At 47.2% G+C, this 17,346-nt stretch overlaps 1 protein-coding gene across 3 annotated transcripts in view; it reads left to right on the top strand.

Annotated features, from left to right (window-relative positions):
• The window catches only part of LOC139424577 (serine/threonine-protein kinase N1-like), a 58,126-nt gene that overhangs the window by 26,871 nt on the left and 13,909 nt on the right, over nt 1-17,346 (top strand). The window contains exons 1-5 of one of the 3 annotated variants that reach the window (XM_071176550.1): nt 8,995-9,536; nt 15,758-15,952; nt 16,210-16,315; nt 16,488-16,636; nt 16,984-17,104. In XM_071176550.1, the coding sequence (XP_071032651.1) occupies nt 9,465-9,536; nt 15,758-15,952; nt 16,210-16,315; nt 16,488-16,636; nt 16,984-17,104 (643 nt within the window). In that variant the 5' untranslated portion in view covers nt 8,995-9,464. Of the gene's footprint in view, nt 1-8,994; nt 9,537-15,168; nt 15,299-15,757; nt 15,953-16,209; nt 16,316-16,487; nt 16,637-16,983; nt 17,105-17,346 lie in introns of those variants that run through there. The other 2 variants (XM_071176551.1, XM_071176552.1) reach the window with 2 other exon arrangements.

Here is a 17,346-nt window from a genome sequence, read left to right as displayed (position 1 = left end):
CCTCCAGATGTTTCTATGTATGACTCATGATTCAGAGAGGGGGGAAGAAGGACGGGGACGGAGGGATTACTCCGTTCAGTTCAGCGTAGGCTGTAGGATTAACTCTGGGCTTGTCATTCCAGTTAGGAGCACAGTTGATCCCAGTCTCTTCCACGAGCAGACGCAGTAACGCCGCAGCTAGCTCGCGCTGGTTTATTCATAACCAGTCTCTATAATTCACCCCCCCCCCCTACATAGTGCTTACACTTCCTCACCTCGATACGCTCTGCATAGCCTACGTTATATGCAGAGAGAGAGAGAGGGAGATTTAGTTCAGGTTCACACGCTGACTTATTTATCTGGTACAGTGAGGGAATTACACCACTTAGGCCTATATCAATTATGCGTATGAGAATTGTCTGTTCGTAGAGGTGAAATATCGTGGGAACAGAAACATCCTGCGTTACGTCACATGAATCAGCCGGTTATAACAAGTCGTAATTCTTCTGTGTTTAGGCCCTGCATGTTATTCTTCGACAATAGTGTATTGTTGTGGTTGAGAGGAGACATAGAGAGGGGAGTTGTGTGGCTCCCTCAGGGCCTTGTGGGCCAGACTCATAACTGACAGTGGGAGAGAGAAAGTAGGGATGTGGGGGAGGGAGAGAGCCATCCAGGTTTCAGTCTGTATGTTTACTCGATAATTAAGTCAATGTTCGGTTGAGACAAACCACAGATGTAGAGTTCTGGCATAGTGTCCTCGACTAACCTGTACCCCCTGACTCGGTACCGGTACCCCCTGTACCATGCCTCGTTATTGTTATGTACATTTCTTGTTACTTTTTTATTGATTCCATTTTTTAAAAACTTTTGTTTATTTAGTAAATCTTTTCTTAATGAACTCTTTCTTGAACTGCATTGTTGGTTAGGGGCTTGTAAGTAAGGATTTCACATGAAGGTCTACACCTGTTGTATTTTGCGCGAGTGACAAATACAATTTGATTTGATTAGAGTGAATATAGAACTCACCCATCGAGATCATCCCAGTTCAGTCGGGTGTACTTGCCACACAATAGAAATCAATGTTTTAATATGGTCTGTCTTGATAAAAGACTGTTTAACCCTATCTAAAATGTATCCTTGAGGCTGCTGTCCCCCCTCCCATTCTCTTCACTCTGATGCTACAAAGTGTCTGTTTATTATTTGTGACTCAACGTCTGCGTGTGCTGTGTCTAGCTGTCCAGGAAATCTCAGGAGTGTGTTGTTGAACTTAATTGGTTTTCTGTTGTAGAGCAGTACAAGTAGTAGAGGATTGGGTCTCCCGATCTCCCCCAGTGTGTCAACGGGACCCGGACTCAGACAGAACACAGGACATATTTAATAGTCAATCACCATTAAATCTTCATTCAAGTCAGGCCTCCCAAACGGCACACTGCGCACTCGTGCGCGTGCGCACAGACACGGACTGTGTGTCTATCTGTCATTGTGCCTTTGGGTTGTCTTTGTCTGTGGTTAGGTCTTGCATGTCTGTGTTTATCAGTGTACAGTATTTGATATTCGTGCAAGCATATAAAATGTATTTAAAATAGTTACTTTATGCAGGACTTCTGCCAACGTCCATTTGGCATTGTGCGCACGCACACACGCACACACACACACACACACGTTGGGGTGTGAAAGGCCTGTGCATCCTCTTGTGTTACTGCTCTGTTGGCTACACTAGTTTCACACCTCATCACTGCAGAGTGAATGCAGCTTTCACAGGTGCCTAGTAGTGGGACACAGCACGGTGGAGGGTGTAGTGGCATGTAAGGGCCCTCCAGGGAGAGATTCAACCCTAACGGCTGGTCTAGGATCAGCTGTTACTACCTCAGTGCCATCTGTTATCATAAGGACTAAAATGACAAGACCTGTCTTGGAACAGAACTGAGGCCATATGTACCACATTGTGCAGCATACTGTGGCATAGGCCTGTATCTTAGTCTTTGTGAACAGTGTTAATTCAACAAGACCGCCAACATGCCTTCACAGCAGGAAACCTTGCACCACTTGTCAAACAAGTGTCAAGTTCAACTAGTCCTGCCCTGTATTAGCCTACTGACCCCAGGCCTTGGGATGATTGACAGGTGTCTAGCCCACTCACTGACTCAGCATGGGAGAGAGACGGTGAGTGATGGACAGGCTGCTGATTGGACAGCAGTGGGCTCAGCTGGCGGTGTGTGTGTGTGTGTTATACTGTTGCATCTGCTGCCAAGGCCTTCAGTCTCTGTGGGCTACTCTAGGGCTTGTTTTTCTCCATCTGTCCATCTCTCTCTCCCTTGCTCTTTCACTTGCTTGCTCTCTCTCTCTCCATGCCTCTCCTGTCTCTCTCTCCTCCCTCTATGCCAAAGTAGGCGTTATTCAGATGGTTCACTGTTTATGGATATGAGCCACTTCACCACCAGACCTCGCTCTGTTTACATCCCAGGTGGGAATGTTTGTCCTTAAAACATCTCTCCCCGCTCCTCCTCTCCACGGGCCTTTCTCCCTCCCTCCTACTATAAAAAAAGGAATAGTAACACAATAAAATAACAATAACGAGGCTATATACAAGGAGTTCTGGTACTGAGTCATTGTGAAGGTGTACGAGGTAGTTGAGGTGATTGAGGTAATATGTATATGTAGGTATGGGTCAAAGTGACTAGGCAATCAGGATAGATAATAAACAGAGTAGCAGCAACTAATGTGAAAGTGTGTCTGTTTGAGTGTGTGTGTGGCGTCAATATGCATGCGTGTGTGTGTTTTGTGTGTGTGTGAGATTGTGTGTGTCAGTGTAGTATTTCTATTTATTTTACCTTTATTTAACCAGGTAGGACAACTGCGACCTGGCCAAGATAAAGCAAAGCAGTGCGACAAAAACAACAACACAGAGTTACACATGGAATAAACAAACGTACAGTCAATAACACAATATAAAGTCTGTATACAGTGTGTGCGAATGAAGTAAGGAGGTAAGGCAATAAATAGGCCATAGTGGCGAAGTAATTACAATTTAGCAATTAACACTGGAGTGATAGATGTGCGGATGAGGATGTGCAAGTAGAAATACTGGTGTGCAAAAGAGTAGAAAAACAAAACAAATATGGGGATGAGGTAGGTAGTTGGTTGGATGGGCTATTTACAGATGGGCTGTGTACAGCTGCAGCGATCGGTAAGCTGCTCTGACAGCTGATGCTTAAAGTTAGTGAGGGAGATATAAGTGTCCGACTTCAGCGATTTTTGCAATTTGTTCCAGTCATTGGCAGCAGAGATCTGGAAGAAAAGGTGGCCAAAGTCGGTGTTGTGCTTGGGGATGACCAGTAAAATATACCTGCTGGAGCGCATGCTACGGGTGGGTGTTGCTATGGTGACCAGTGATCTGAGATAAGGCAGGGCTTTAAAAAGACTTATAGATGACCTGAAGCCGAATATGTAACGAATATGTAAAGAGGACCAGCCAACAAGAGCATACAGGTTGCAGTGGTGGGTAATATATGGGGATTTAGTGACAAAACGGATGGCTCTGTGATAGACTGCATCCAATTTGCTGAATAGAGTGTTGGAGGCTATTTTGTAAATGACATCGCCGAAGTCTAGGATCGGTAGGATAGTCAGTTTTACGAGGGTATATTTGGCAGCATGAGTGAAGGATGCTTTGTTGCGAAATAGGAAGCCAATTCTATATTTAATTTTGGATTGGAGATGCTTAATATGAGTCTGGAAGGAGACTTTACAGTCTAGCCAGACACCTAGGTATTTATAGTTGTCCACATATTCTAAGTCAGAACCATCCAGAGTAGTAATGCTAGTCAGGCGGGTGGGTGCAGGCAGCGATCGGTTGAAGAGCATGCATTTTGTTTTACTAGCGTTTAAGAGCAGTTGGAGGCCACGGAAGGAGTGTTGTATGGCATTGAAGTTTGTTTGGAGGTTTGTTAACACAGTGTCCAAAGAAGGGCCAGAAGTATACAGAATGGTGTCGTCTGCGCAGAGGTGGATCAGAGAATCACCAGCAGCAAGAGCGGCATCATTGATATATACAGAGAAAAGAGTCGGCCGGAGATTTGAACCCTGTGGCACCCCCATAGAGACTGCCAGAGATCCAGACAACAGGCCCTCTTGACACACTGAACTCTATCTGAGAAGTAGTTGGTAAACCAGGCGAGACAGTCATTAGAGAAACCAAGGCTGTTGAGTCTACCGATAAGAATACGGTGATTGACAGTGTCGAAAGCCTTGGCCAGGTCAATGAAGACGGCTGCACAGTATGGTCTTTTATCGATGGTGGTTATGATGTCGTTTAGGACCTTGACCGTGGCTGAGGTGCACCCGTGACCAGCTCAGAAACCGGATTGCATATCGGAGAAGGTACGGTGGGATTCGAAATGGTCGGTGATCTGTCTGTTCATTTGGCTTTCAAGACTTTAGAAAGGCAGGGCAGGATGGATATAGGTCTGTAACAGTTTGGGTCTAGAGTGTCTCCCCCTTTGAAGAGGGGGATGACCGTGGCTGCTTTCCAATCTTTAGGAATCTCAGGCAATACGAAAGAGAGGTTGAACAGACTAGTTATAGGGGTGGCAACAACGGCAGAGGATAATTTTAGGAAGAGAGGGTCCAGATTGTCTAGCCCAGCTGATTTGTAGGATCCAGATTTTGCAGCTCTATCAGAACATCAGCTGTCTGGATTTGGGTGAAGGAGAAGTGGCGGGGGCTTGGACCTGTTACTGCGGGGGGTGCAGAGCTGTTGGCCGGGGTTGGGGTATCCAGGTGGAAAGCATGGCCAGTCATAGAGAAATGCTTATTGAAGTTCTCGATTATCGTAGATTTATTGGTGGTGACAGTGTTTCCTAGCCTCAGTGCAGTGGGCAGCTGGGAGGAGGTGCTGTTATTCTCCATGGACTTTACAGTGTCCCAGAACTTTTTGGAATTAGTGCTGCATGATGCAAATTTCTGTTTGAAAAAGATAGCCTTTGCTTTCCTAACTGACTGTGTATATTGGTTCCTGACTTCCCTGAAAAGTTGCATATCGCAGGGGCTATTCAATGCTAGCGCAGTACGCCACAGGACATTTTTTGTGCTGGTCAAGGGCAGTCAAGTCTGGAGTGAACCAAGGGAACCATATCTGTTCTTAGTTCAAAATATTTTGAAAGGGGCATGCTTATTTAAGAACAACCTTTTAAAGAATAACCAGGCATCCTCTACTGATGGGATGAGTTCCATATCCTTCCAGGATACCCGGGCCAGGTCGATTTGAAAGGCTTTACAGAAGTGTTTTACGGAGCGTTTGACAGTGATGAGCAGTGGTCGTTTGACCGTGGACCCATAACGGACACAGGCAATGAGGCAGTGATCGCTGAGATCCTGGTTGAAAACAGCAGAGGGGTATTTAGAGGGCAAGTTTGTCAGGATGATATCTATGGGGGTGCCCTTGTTTACAGATTTGGGGTGGTACCTGGTAGGTATGTGTGAGTGTGGGTAGAGTCCAGTGAGTGTGCAACAAAAAACAAGGGGGTCAATGCAAATAGTCCAGGTAGACATTTGATGAACTGTTCAGCAGTTTTATGACTTTGGGGTAAAAGCTGTTCAGGAGTCTTTTTGTCCCAGACTTGGCGCTCCGGTACCGCTTGCCTTGTGGTAGCAGAGAGAACAGTCTTTGCCAATTTTTAGGGCCTTCCTGTGACACCGCCTGGTAGAGAGGTCTTGGATGGCAGGGAGCTCGGCCCCAGTGGTGTACTCTTAGAAAAAAGGGTTCTTTAGCTGTCCCCACAGGAGAACCCTTTTTGGTTTCAGGTACAATCCTTTTGGGTTTCATGTAGAACCCTATGTGGAAAGGGTTCTACATGGGACTGTTAAGGGGTTCTACCTGGAACTGAAAATAGTTATTCAAGGGGTTCTCCTATGGGGACAGCCGAAGAACCCTTTTTTCTAGGAGTGTACGCCCTACCCTCTGTAGCGCCTTGCTGTCGGATGCCAAGCAGTTGCCGTACCAAGCGGTGATGCAGCCAGTCAAGATGTTCTCAGTGGTGCAGCTGTAGAACTTTTTGAGGATATGAGGACCCATGTCAAATCTTTTCAGCCTCCTAAGGGGGAAGAGGCGTTGTCGTGCCCTCTTCACGACTGTGTTGGGAGTGTTTGGACCACGATAGGTCCTTAGTGATGTGGACATTGAGGAACTTGAAGCTCTCGTCTCCTTCCTACACTCCTCCTGTCCTCGCTATCTCTCTTTTCTCCCCCTGTCCTCTGCTCCGTGTTGTCTGACACTCCTTCCTGTCTCTGTGTGTGAGTGTTGGTGATGGATATTGCTCTGTTCTGGGAGTGATGGGTGAGGTCCTTCCTGAAATATAGGCATGATGTCACAAAGAGAAAAGGTCTGAACTACACTGTTGTCCTATTCTGCAGGTCAAAAACTTGGCTGGGGTTTTGTTGTCACAACCTACCTGAAGATTGTGACTGTGCGGCTGACAAAGGCTGAGGCAGGAACGTTTTTGTCTCTACTTAGCATTCCTCCTGAATGAAATAAACACTAAAAATAAACCTTCAGTCTCCTTTTTGAGTGCGTACCAGCTACATAATTTGGTCCGACAACACTGTCATTAGCCATAACCCGGTGAGAATACCCAGTGTTAAAACCCCTATACTTAGTCCCTTGTGATTGATACCGTGTTATGTTAGGCTAAATCTGTGTGTTGATGTGTGTTGATAGGCTTAAGTGTTGTGTATGTGAACCAACTGAGTGTGATCTAATGTTGCAGGAGAGCAGTAAGCCAGGTGAGGAGTCAGTGCTCCACCCATATTATGCGTCCCAAATGGCACCTGATTACCTTTATAGGGCACTACTTTTGCACTACTTGTCAAAAGTAGTGCACTATAAAGGGAATAGGGTGCTATTTGGGACGTAATGTTCATTCGGAAAGTATTCAGACCCCTTGACTTTTTCCACATTTTGTTACGCTGCGGCCTTATTCTAAAATGTATTATTGTTTTTTACCTCAATCTACACACAATACCCCATAATTACTTTTTTTGTGCAATTTTTTTTAAATTAAAAATATAAAACTGAAATATCACATTTACATTTACAGTATTCAGACCTTTTACTCAGTACTTTTCTGAAACACAGCCCCGAGTCTTCTTGGGTAGGACGCTACAAGCTTGGCTTGCACAGCTATTTTCAGGTCTCTCCACTCAAAGACTTGTCCCAAAGCCACTCCTGCATTACCTTGGCTGTGTGCTTAGGGTATTTGTCCTGTCTGAGGTACTGAGCGCTCTGGAGCAGGTTTTCATCAAGGATCTCTCTGTACTTTGCTCCATTCATCTTTCCCTCGATCCTGACTAGTCTCCCAGTCCCTGCCGCTGAAAAACATCCCCACAGTGTGATGCTGCCACCACCATGCTTCACTGTAGGGATGGTGCCAGGTTTCCTCCAGATGTGACGCTTGGCATTCAGACCAACGAGTTCAATCTTGGTATCTTCAGACCAGAGAATATTCTTTCTCATGGTTGGAGAGTCCTTTAGGTGACTTTTGGCAAACTCCAAGTGGGCTGTCGTGTGCCTTTTCCTGAGGAGTGGCTTCCGTCTGGCCACTCTACCATAAAGGCCTGATTGGTGGAGTGCTGCAGAGATGGTTGTTCTTCTGGAAGGTTTTCCCCATCTCCACAGAGGAACTCTGGAGCTCTGTCAGAGTGATCATTGGGTTCTTGGTCACCTCCCTGACCAAGGCACTTCTCCCACTATTGCTCAGTTTGGCCCGGTGGCCATCTCTAGGAAGAGTCTTAGTGGTTCCTGTCAAGTTCTGACTTTTATTTTCCTTTGTTTTGTCTTTATTTAGTATGGTCAGGGCGTGAGTTGGGGTGGGCAGTCTATGTTTTGTGTTTCTATGTTTCGGTTTCTGTTTCGGCCTAGTATGGTTCTCAATCAGAGGCAGGTGTCGTTAGTTGTCTCTGATTGAGAATCATACTTAGGTAGCCTGCGTTTCACTGTTGGTTTGTGGGTGTTTGTTTCCTGTGTTAGTGTTTGTGCCACACGGGACTGTTTCGGTTTGGTTTATTTCACGTTATCGTTTCTTGTTTTGTATTTCATAGTGTTCAGGCTTTTCTTATTAAAATCGTCATGGACACTTACCACGCTGCGTTTTGGTCCGATCCCTGCTACACCTCCTCTTCAGACGAAGAGGAGGAAATCTGCTGTTACAGTTCCAAACTTCTTCCATTTAAGAATGATGCCACTGTGTTCTTGAGGACCTTAAATGCTGCAGAAATGTTTTGGTACCCTTCCCCTGATCTGTGCCTCGACACAATCCTGTCTTGGAGCTCTATGTATTCCTTTGACCTCATGGCTTGGGTTTTGCTCTGACTGTCAACTGTGGGACTTTATATAGACAGGTGTGTGCCTTTACAAACCATGTCCAATCAATTGAATTTACCACAGGTGGACTCCAATCAAGTTGTAGAAACATCTCAAGGATGATCAATGGAAACAGGATGCACCTGAGCTCAATTTCCAGTCTCATAGCAAATGGTCTGAATACTTATGTAAATGAAGTATTTCTGTTTTTTATTTGTAATAATAACCAGATTTTGCTTTGTCGTTATGGGGTATTGTGTGTAGATTGAGGAGGATTATTATTTTTCATCAATTTTAGAATAATGCTGTAACCTAACAAAAAGGTGAAAAAGTCAAGGGGTCTGAGAACTTGCCAAATGTACTGTACCTATGGTTTGCATAACGGAACATCTCTCTCCTCTGACGTGCTGAACTATGTGCTTTTTAACACGATGGGGAAGCCAGGGAGAGCTCGAAGGAGGAGCAATGGGAGGAGAAAGTGCCAGGATCATTTTCTAGACTTCCCCCTCCCTCCTTCCCGTCATCCGTCAGGCCTTATCTGAGCTGGGGGGAGGATGAGTGATGTGGTGGAGCTAGAGACTCTCTTGTCTGTTTTCTCTCGCTATCTCCCCCCCCTACCTCTTTTTCTTAGTACCTCTGTTATTATGCCCTCTGGTCATATTTTCTGTCACACTCAATGAGCACATAGAACTGCTCTCCTCTCTCTCTCTCTCTCTCTCTGATGTTCAGTCTCTAGGCCGACCCTGCCTAAATGAATGTTTACAATAACACACTCTTGCTCTCTCTCCCTCTCGCTTTTTGGCTCTCTTTCCTGCTCTCTCTCTCTCTCTCTCTCTCTCTCTCTCTCTCTCTCTCTCTCTCTCTAAAACCAGGAAGCTGTGCAGGGTAGAGTTCCGTCACACTCGGTCTCTCTTTTTTTCTTTCTCTGTCTCTCGCCTCGCGTTCTACTCTTGTCTCTCAACCAGGCAGCCTTTTGCCTCTAGTTCTCCTGTAGTTTCCTTTTTCTCTCTCTTCCCTTTTGAAGAGGGACGTTGGCGGTGGATTTGAGCAGGGAGAGATAAAGCAGTGCTCTAAGGGGGAGACTTTCAGAGAGAGCGGTAGGAAGGGAGGCCGCAAGAGAAGGAGGGGGATGGCGAGCGAAGAGGCAATGGGGGAGAGCCCGGGGGAGCGGTCGGAAGACAGCGGTCACCCTGACACAGCGGTAGGGTTCAAAGGGCGTGTATTTACTGTACTGTACTGTCAGTGTGTGTTGCTGTAGTCAGTCGTTGTGCCTTCTTTCCCATGGGGTGTGTGTGTGTGTGTGTGTGTGTGTGTGTGTGTGTGTGTGTGTGTGTGTGTGTGTGTGTGTGTGTGTGTGTGTGTGTGTGTGTGTGTGTGTGTGTGTGTGTGTCCAATATGTGTGTTTCATTTTGTGTCTTGGTACATTCAATTCACAAGTGTCTGTATTTTTGAGTTTCTGGGTCTCTCTTGTTTATGTCAGTTTGCCTTATTGGCAGCTGTCTACTTCCTTTATTGTCTGCTTGCTATTCTTCCCCTCCACATCCACTTCTCATAATGTTTTTAAATTGCTTTCTGTTTTCTGTCTCTAGCTGACTGACAAGGATATTTCTTCTCTTGTCTGGGTCTCCCTCCTCTCCTCTTTGTCCTCCTGGCTTCATTTGTTTTGTGCTCAGTCCGTCTCGTTCTCTCTCCTCTCTCTCTCTCTCTCTCTCTCTCTCTCTCTCTTTGTCACACGGGCCCAGCTGTGCATCATCTGCCTCTCTCTTCCCTCTCTTCCTGCCCCCCTCGTGCTGTTTCTCTTTGTTTGTGTTGGCTTTCCACTTCCCCTCTCTCTTTCACTCCCCATGCTCCCTCTCTTGCTCATCCTGGCTCCCTCTCTTTCTCTTGCATTCTGTGTTCCCTCTGTCTCCCCTGCCTATCCTAGGATTTTTTATCTTCCTACTCTCGCTCTCCCACTGTCTCTACTAGTCTGGCCGCCTTTCTCTCTATTTATCTGTCTCTCCCTTCATCTCTCTCTCTCTCTCTCTCTCTCTCTCTCTCTCCCTTCATCTCTCTCTCTCTCTCCCTTCATCTCTACCTCTCTCTCTCTCTCCCTTCATCTCTACCTCTCTCTCTCTCTCTCTCTCTCTGTCTCTCTCTGTCTCTCTCTCTCATTACTGCAGGGCTGGAGCCACTGAGAGACATACGGGCAGTAAAGCTGCAGGTGTGCGCTCTCGTTCTCTTTTTCGCTCCCGCGCCCTGCCTCCCTCTCTCTCCCGCTCTCTCTCCAAGCCCTGGGGATGACATGCTCTTTCTACTTGTTTTCCCTGTCTCTCATCATCTCCTCCGTCTGCCTTCTCATCCAGTTTATATGTGGTAACTGGTTATTCCCTGCTGTTGCGAGTAGGCGAACAGAGAAATGTGACCATGTTCCACTTGATGAGAGGGAACGTTGATTAGGCCAACTAAGTTAGTACAGAAAACCTATTTCAAAAAGCAGCCATTGTACCTGCATGCGCACACACATTTTGTGTATACGTGCCTGTGTGTGTGTGTGTGTGTGTGTGTGTGTTCACCAGCCATGGCCCCATACATAGTGTGTGTGGGAGATGGTGTGTGTGTGTGTTTATACGCTGTGTAGACTGCCAAGAAGTGGGAGCACAGAGAGAGAAACTGTCTGTTTACCTCATGAGGGGCCCTGTGCTCTAACTGTGTACTGACTGTACTGTCTCCCTCATCAAGACACAGAACACACTCCCTCTGGATGTAACACACACACACACAGTCGCACACACACTCCTGTCAGAGAGACCGTGTACCGTAAAGACAGGTGTAATAAATATCTGTTCTTTATTTGGGACCGGTAACCAGGACACACACACACACTGTCAGTGCCTCTGCTTTGGCGTATTGATCAAAGTTTTCACCCTCGTTTGTGTTTGTCTGGTGACCCATGACGACTTCCTAAGATGGACGACCTGTGAGCTCTGTTACGTCACAATGGAATGGAGTCGCGGCGGAGTGTCAATGGTTCACGGCGGTGTATCTGGGTTCTCTTACCGCCACTGGCCTCACACACACACACACACACACACACACACACACACACACACACACACAGAAAGCTGACTCACTCACACCAAAATCCCCTCCCTTGGCCTGACTTAAACTCTCCACATCATTGCAGGTCTCCGGAGTGTGTCCACACGCATGACCCATTGCCAGGGTATTGTTATTGTAGAGGGTGTGATCGGTGTACTGACTGGACTCATGCTTCATCCCCTGTCGTGTGTGTGTGTGTGCGTGTGTGTGTGTGTGTGTGTGTGTGTGTGTGTGTGTGTGTGTGTGTGTGTGTGTGTGTGTGTGTGTGTGTGTGTGTGTGTGTGTGTGTGTGAAGCCAGTGGCTGTAAGAGAACCCAGATAGACCGCCGTGGGCGAGCGTGGGCAACAGTATCTCGTGCCAGTAGTGTGTGTGTGTGACTGTATCTCTGTTCAAATCGTTATCTCGGAGCAGGAAACTCCGGCAGACTGTTTTCTATCGTGAGCACATGACATTCATGACATTCTAATGCAATCTGACCATGTTCTCTCCTCTTCAGTTCCCTCTCTTCTCTCTCTCCTCCGCTGGTCTTATTGAATTAGCCTCTGTTAGCGTATAGCTAATGGCACCACGATCTAGTGAATTAGCCTTTGTTAGCGTATAGCTAATGGCACCACTATCTATTAAATTAGCCTCTGTTAGCATATAGCTAATGTCACCACGATCTATTGAATTAGCCTCTGTTAGCGTATAGCTAATGGCACCACTATCTACTGAATTAGCCAGCCATTATCTCTATGCACTTATCGGTACTTACTGCGTTGGGGATTCCAACCAGACGGCTATGTATTACACATTGGTGCAGTTGTGTAAAAGTCCTAGTGGGTCTGGGAGCAGCTGGACAACTTGCCGTGTTGACAGTGATATAGGCCTAATTCAATTACCATTTAATTGGAGCACTGGTGGTGCAGACACTGATCTAAGGTCAGTTTTGTGTTTTCCCCGCTAATGGTCAAGGCCAGGATTTGGACCTAGCTGATCCTAGATCTGTGGCGAAGGGCCACTTTTACCCGCAGTAGCCTCACACACTGACACTTCCTCTTATCGGGGTTACTATCTTTTCCGTTCATCTTCAACCCCCACACTCTCTATCAAATCATACTTTATTTGTCGCATGCACCGAATACAACAACCTTACCGTGAAATGCTTACTTACAAGCCCTTAACCAACAGTGCGAGTTAAGAAAATATTTACCAAATAATCAACCTTGGCCTTCCTGAGCGAAGGGCCAGCTCAGCTAACCTGGGTACCGGACTCTTTCTACATTCAACAACACTAGTTGCATCACTGCCTTGCCAGTTGCCACACTGATGTGGCTAGACAACAACAAGCTAAAGCAGAAACAGACTGTCAGCACGGCTCCAGTTCAGACATCCTGTGTAGCAGACTCTTTCTGCGTTCAACAACATTGCCTTGCCAGCACACAAGGCAACACCAAGCTCCTGAAGCAGAAACAGACGGGTTCAGTTCAGGCGTCCTCTAGGCCTATGATGTGGTAGAAGTAGAACACAACAAAGCAGCACAGTCAGGCTCAAACCCCCAGTCAACTCAACACCCACGGCCTTCTACACTACAGTACAGTGTATCCCTAACCAGGCTAACAGTACAGTGCAGGGAGTGCACCAGCCAGTCTGCAGAGCGAGAGTTTCTCTCGCCTCGCTCTCCTCCTCCATGCTTTACAGACACAGCAGCAAACTTTGTCATCTTTAATTCAGGTCGCGGCGGGCCTGAAGACCTTGCAAGCCTCCCACCCACTCAGTCTGGGCCTGGAGCACCTCCCCAGGGTCCTAGAGTCGCGCTAACTGCTAGCATTAGCCTCTCCTATCATATTAGATGGATGTTGGGACTAGCTAGCCGTTAGCCCAAGGGTTCTAGAGTGGGTTCCCTCGGAACCACAGGCAGGGAGTGCTAAAGGCTAACTTTATGTTAGCCGCTCCTATCATATCAGATGGATGTTGGCGCTAGCTAGACGTTAGCCTCTTCCTGTAATACCAGTTGGATGAGGCGCTAGCTAAACATTGGTCTCTTCCTGTCATATGATCTGGATGAGGCGCTTGCTAACCGATAACCTCTATTTCTCCTCCTTTCCTGTAATGTGAGCTGACAGCCTAGGCAAGGATGCTCTCCACTCTGCTCTGTTTCTCCTCCCTCTTGTTAAAGAGTAACGGTTAGCTTTTCGTGGCCACGGCACTCAGTCCTGTGCACATTATGAGCTCAGAGGAAGTCAAAGGTCAAAATGGCTCATCCTCCCATACTTATTTGACTGGCCCATTCCAGTAGTTTTGAAGTGTGTCCTTCCATCCTTCCTTGAGGTAATCACTAATCACGGCTGTAACACGTTTTGATTGGTGAAAGCAAAGGGTTCACAGCTTTCCCACTCTCAGCCATGTCTATTAGTAGCTAGGTTTCTATCCAAATTGATTTTGTTTTTAATGAGAATATTGTAAAATCTGCATATAGAAAATATTTTCCCACCAGTTGTGTTTCCAGCAAACTGACTTGTTGCAGTTGTCACATGCGCCAAATACAACAGGTACAGATAGACCTTACAGTGAAATGCTTACTTTCAAGCCCTTAACCAACAAAGCAGTTTTAAGAAAAATACCTCAAATAAATAAGAAATAAAGTCACAAATAATTAAAGAACAGCAGTAAAATAATAATAGCAAGGCTATATACAGGAGGTACCGGTACAGAGTCAATGTGCACCGGTTAGTCGAGGTAATTGAGGTTATGTATACATGTGGGTAGAGTTATTAAAGTGGCTTATGCATATATAATAACAGAGAGTAGCAGGAGGGGGGGGCAATGCAAGTAGTCTGGGTGGCCATTTGATTAGATGTTCAGTAGTCTTATGGCTGGGGGATTGAAGCTGTTTAGAAGCCTCTTGGACCGAGACTTGGCGGTCTGGTACCGCTTGCCGTGCGGTAGCAGAGAGAACAGTCTATGACTAGGGTGGCTGAAGTCTTTGACAATTTTTTGGGCCTTCCTCTGACACCGCCTGGTATAGAGGTCCTGGATGGCAGGAAGCTTGGCCCCAGTGATGTACTGGGCCGTCACACTACCCTCTGTAGTGCCTTGCGGTCGGAGGCCGAGCAGTTGTCATACCAGGCAGTGATGCAACCAGTCAGGTTGCCTGGTTGTTGTGTCATGGGCAAACTTAATGATGGTGTTGGAGTCGTGCCTGGCCGTGCAGTCAGTGTGTTTGCATTGCATTTTCAACTGTAGTTTTGCTGTTGCGTTAAATAGCGAACGTGCCTACTCTGGTCTTGGTACGTGTGATCTAGCCAACAGCTGGCAGATACCGTGCAGTAGGCTGATGGTTATTTGTCAGTATAAAGGCTTTTCCACCACCATTCCTCGAATAATGCATTTTACCGACACAAAACGATCCCACCATGTCGAACGGACAGATTATCCGTCGGCATTTATAAAATTGTACCGACACTTCCTGTTTCCATCACAGTTGTCGGGGTTCATTTTTTATTATACGCTATGACTTTACTCACAGAAAAGCAGTGGATGGAAACGTGGTTAGTCATTTACTTCAAAGACAGGACGGAAGGATGCTTTTTTAGTATGTTTGGAACGCGGCCCCCTCTCGTTCTCTCCCTGATAGCAGAGCAACACAGGCAGGAAACAGGAAGGGCCTGAGCTGGTGTGGGACGGATATCCTGTCCCCCTCTAACGTTACTCCTCTACAACCCCAACTATCGTTTCCTTTCTGTTTCTCTACTCCAACTCAATGAGCCTCGGTGTGGTTTTAGCCAGCGGTGTTGTCAGAGGTTCTCTGTCGCTGTGGTCTGGCGGTTGTAATTTGAAGGTGAAAGGGGACTATGTGTTGGCATGGCGATGGGCTGTTTGAGGGCGACGACAGCCAGGAGGTGATGTGTTGTTTTTGTATTGTTTACGGTTTTGGGGGGGGGGACAGGGCTGCGATTTCCTATAGCAGTGATTCATTCAGTCTCCCGCTGGTCCCCTGATTGTTTGGCTGGTTTGCTGGCTGACTTTCTCCCTGAGGGAATTGCAGCTTGTGGTAACCACTGTGCCTCTGACTGTACAGTCAAGCTCCAATTTAGAGCTCAGAACATTGGCAATTTAAAGTGGGAACTGTGGACCGGAAAGATGTGACGTCTTGAACGTTGTCGCTAGCTATCGTCCACCTGAAATATGTATTTAGCCTGCATTTGAGTTTTCTACAAACCCATGCTAACATTTGTTCTATCCTCTCTTTCCCACTTCCTTCCTCTCCCTCCTTCTGTCTTCTGTTGCTCCCTTTCCTCTCTCTCCCTTCCCCCCCTGTTTCACCCCTCATCCTTCCCCTCCCTCTTCCCCCTATCCAGAGTGACCCAGGTGGGCTGTCCGTCTTAGAGCAGCTGGGTCTGGACCAGAGCTCGGACTTCTCAGACACCGCGGTGCAGCAGCGTCTTGATGAGCAGAGGGAGAGGATCCGCAGGGAGATCAGGAAGGAGCTGAAGATCAAGGAGGGGGCTGACAACCTCCGCAGGGCCACCACCGATAAGAGGAATGCCTCCCAGGTAGGCTAGGTTTCCTCCCCTTACACTCGTACTATAAGTCTCTCCCTTCTTACAATGTAATTTAATCGTTTTATAATAGTTTCATTGTGTTTATTGGGTCTCATCAAATAAAGCGTAGGGCGTTACATGTAAGTTAACATAGTGACACAGCGCAACGCGAGGCATTACACATTCACTGACACGCATTGATGTAAAGGGCTACGAGCATTGGAAAGTTGCAATGTAAATGTCATTTGTTGTTGTGTGTTATTCACTAGGTGGATTCCCAACTACGCAGCTCCAACCGCAAGCTGGAAGACCTGCATGCTCAGCTGCAGGAGCTGGACGCTCACATCATGGTCAAGGGAGGAGACGACAACAAGGGTATGTTTTTAGACGATTCCATTCATACTTTTATGTGTCGCCCCCTTGCGTAGTCATAGCCGTGCAAGTATGAAAAGGGAGATTTTTTGGTTGTCGTGATAGATTGAACCTCAAGGTATTCCGTTGGTATTGCGATGACAACATGTATCTGACCTTTGACACCCCACCCCAGATGACCCACCCCAGTCCCCGGGTGCGGAGAGCCGCTCGTCAGCAAGCCAGGACCGCATTGCCGCCCTGGAGAGACAGCTCAACATCGAGCTCAAGGTCAAACAGGGAGCCGAGAACATGATTCCAATCTACGCCAACGGATCCACCAAGGTACTGTCCTCTCTAACCAGCCATCTGCTGATTCATCCCCTCTGTACTTACCACACCTCTTTCCTCCCTCCCCCATCTGCTGATTGTCCTTGTCTCCTGTCACCTCAGGTCTTTTTTCTATGTCCTCTCCGCTTAAATGCATGCTTCTCCTTAATCTACAGCGATCTGAAAACACAGAAACCGGGAAAAGCAACATGGTGGATTCATACCAGGATTTAGCATATGTATACCACATCAGTGCAGAAAAGAAAATAAAGCAATTTAGACTTGAGGTGATTCATCACATCTTCTACTTCTTGACATGTGACCCGGGTCTTCCTGTGTCTTTCTCCTCCTCCTCCAATCAGGACAAGAAGATGCTGCAGACGGCACAGCAGATGCTGCAGGACAGCAAGACCAAGATCGACATCATCCGCATGCAGATCCGCAAGAACGTGCAGGCCACTGAGCACACCGAGGACACACAGGGTAGGACAGTGTATACTTACCTGTCTGTGTGTCCATCTGTCTGGGCGGCCCTCTCTCTGTGTGTCCGTCTGTCTGGACGGCCCTCTCTCTGTGTGTCCGTCTTGTCTGGGCGGCCCTCTCTCTGTGTGTCCGTCTGTCTGGGCGGCCCTTTCTCTGTGTGTCCGTCTGTCTGGGCGGCCCTCTCTCTGTGTGTCCGTCTGTATGGGCGGCCCTCTCTCTGTGTGTCCGTCTGTCTGGGCGGC

This window comes from Oncorhynchus clarkii, chromosome 13, assembly GCF_045791955.1.
Source record: "Oncorhynchus clarkii lewisi isolate Uvic-CL-2024 chromosome 13, UVic_Ocla_1.0, whole genome shotgun sequence".
Lineage (NCBI taxonomy): Eukaryota > Metazoa > Chordata > Actinopteri > Salmoniformes > Salmonidae > Oncorhynchus > Oncorhynchus clarkii.
The sequence above is the reverse complement of the archived record's forward strand: the minus strand, read 5'-3'. Positions and strand labels throughout refer to the sequence as shown.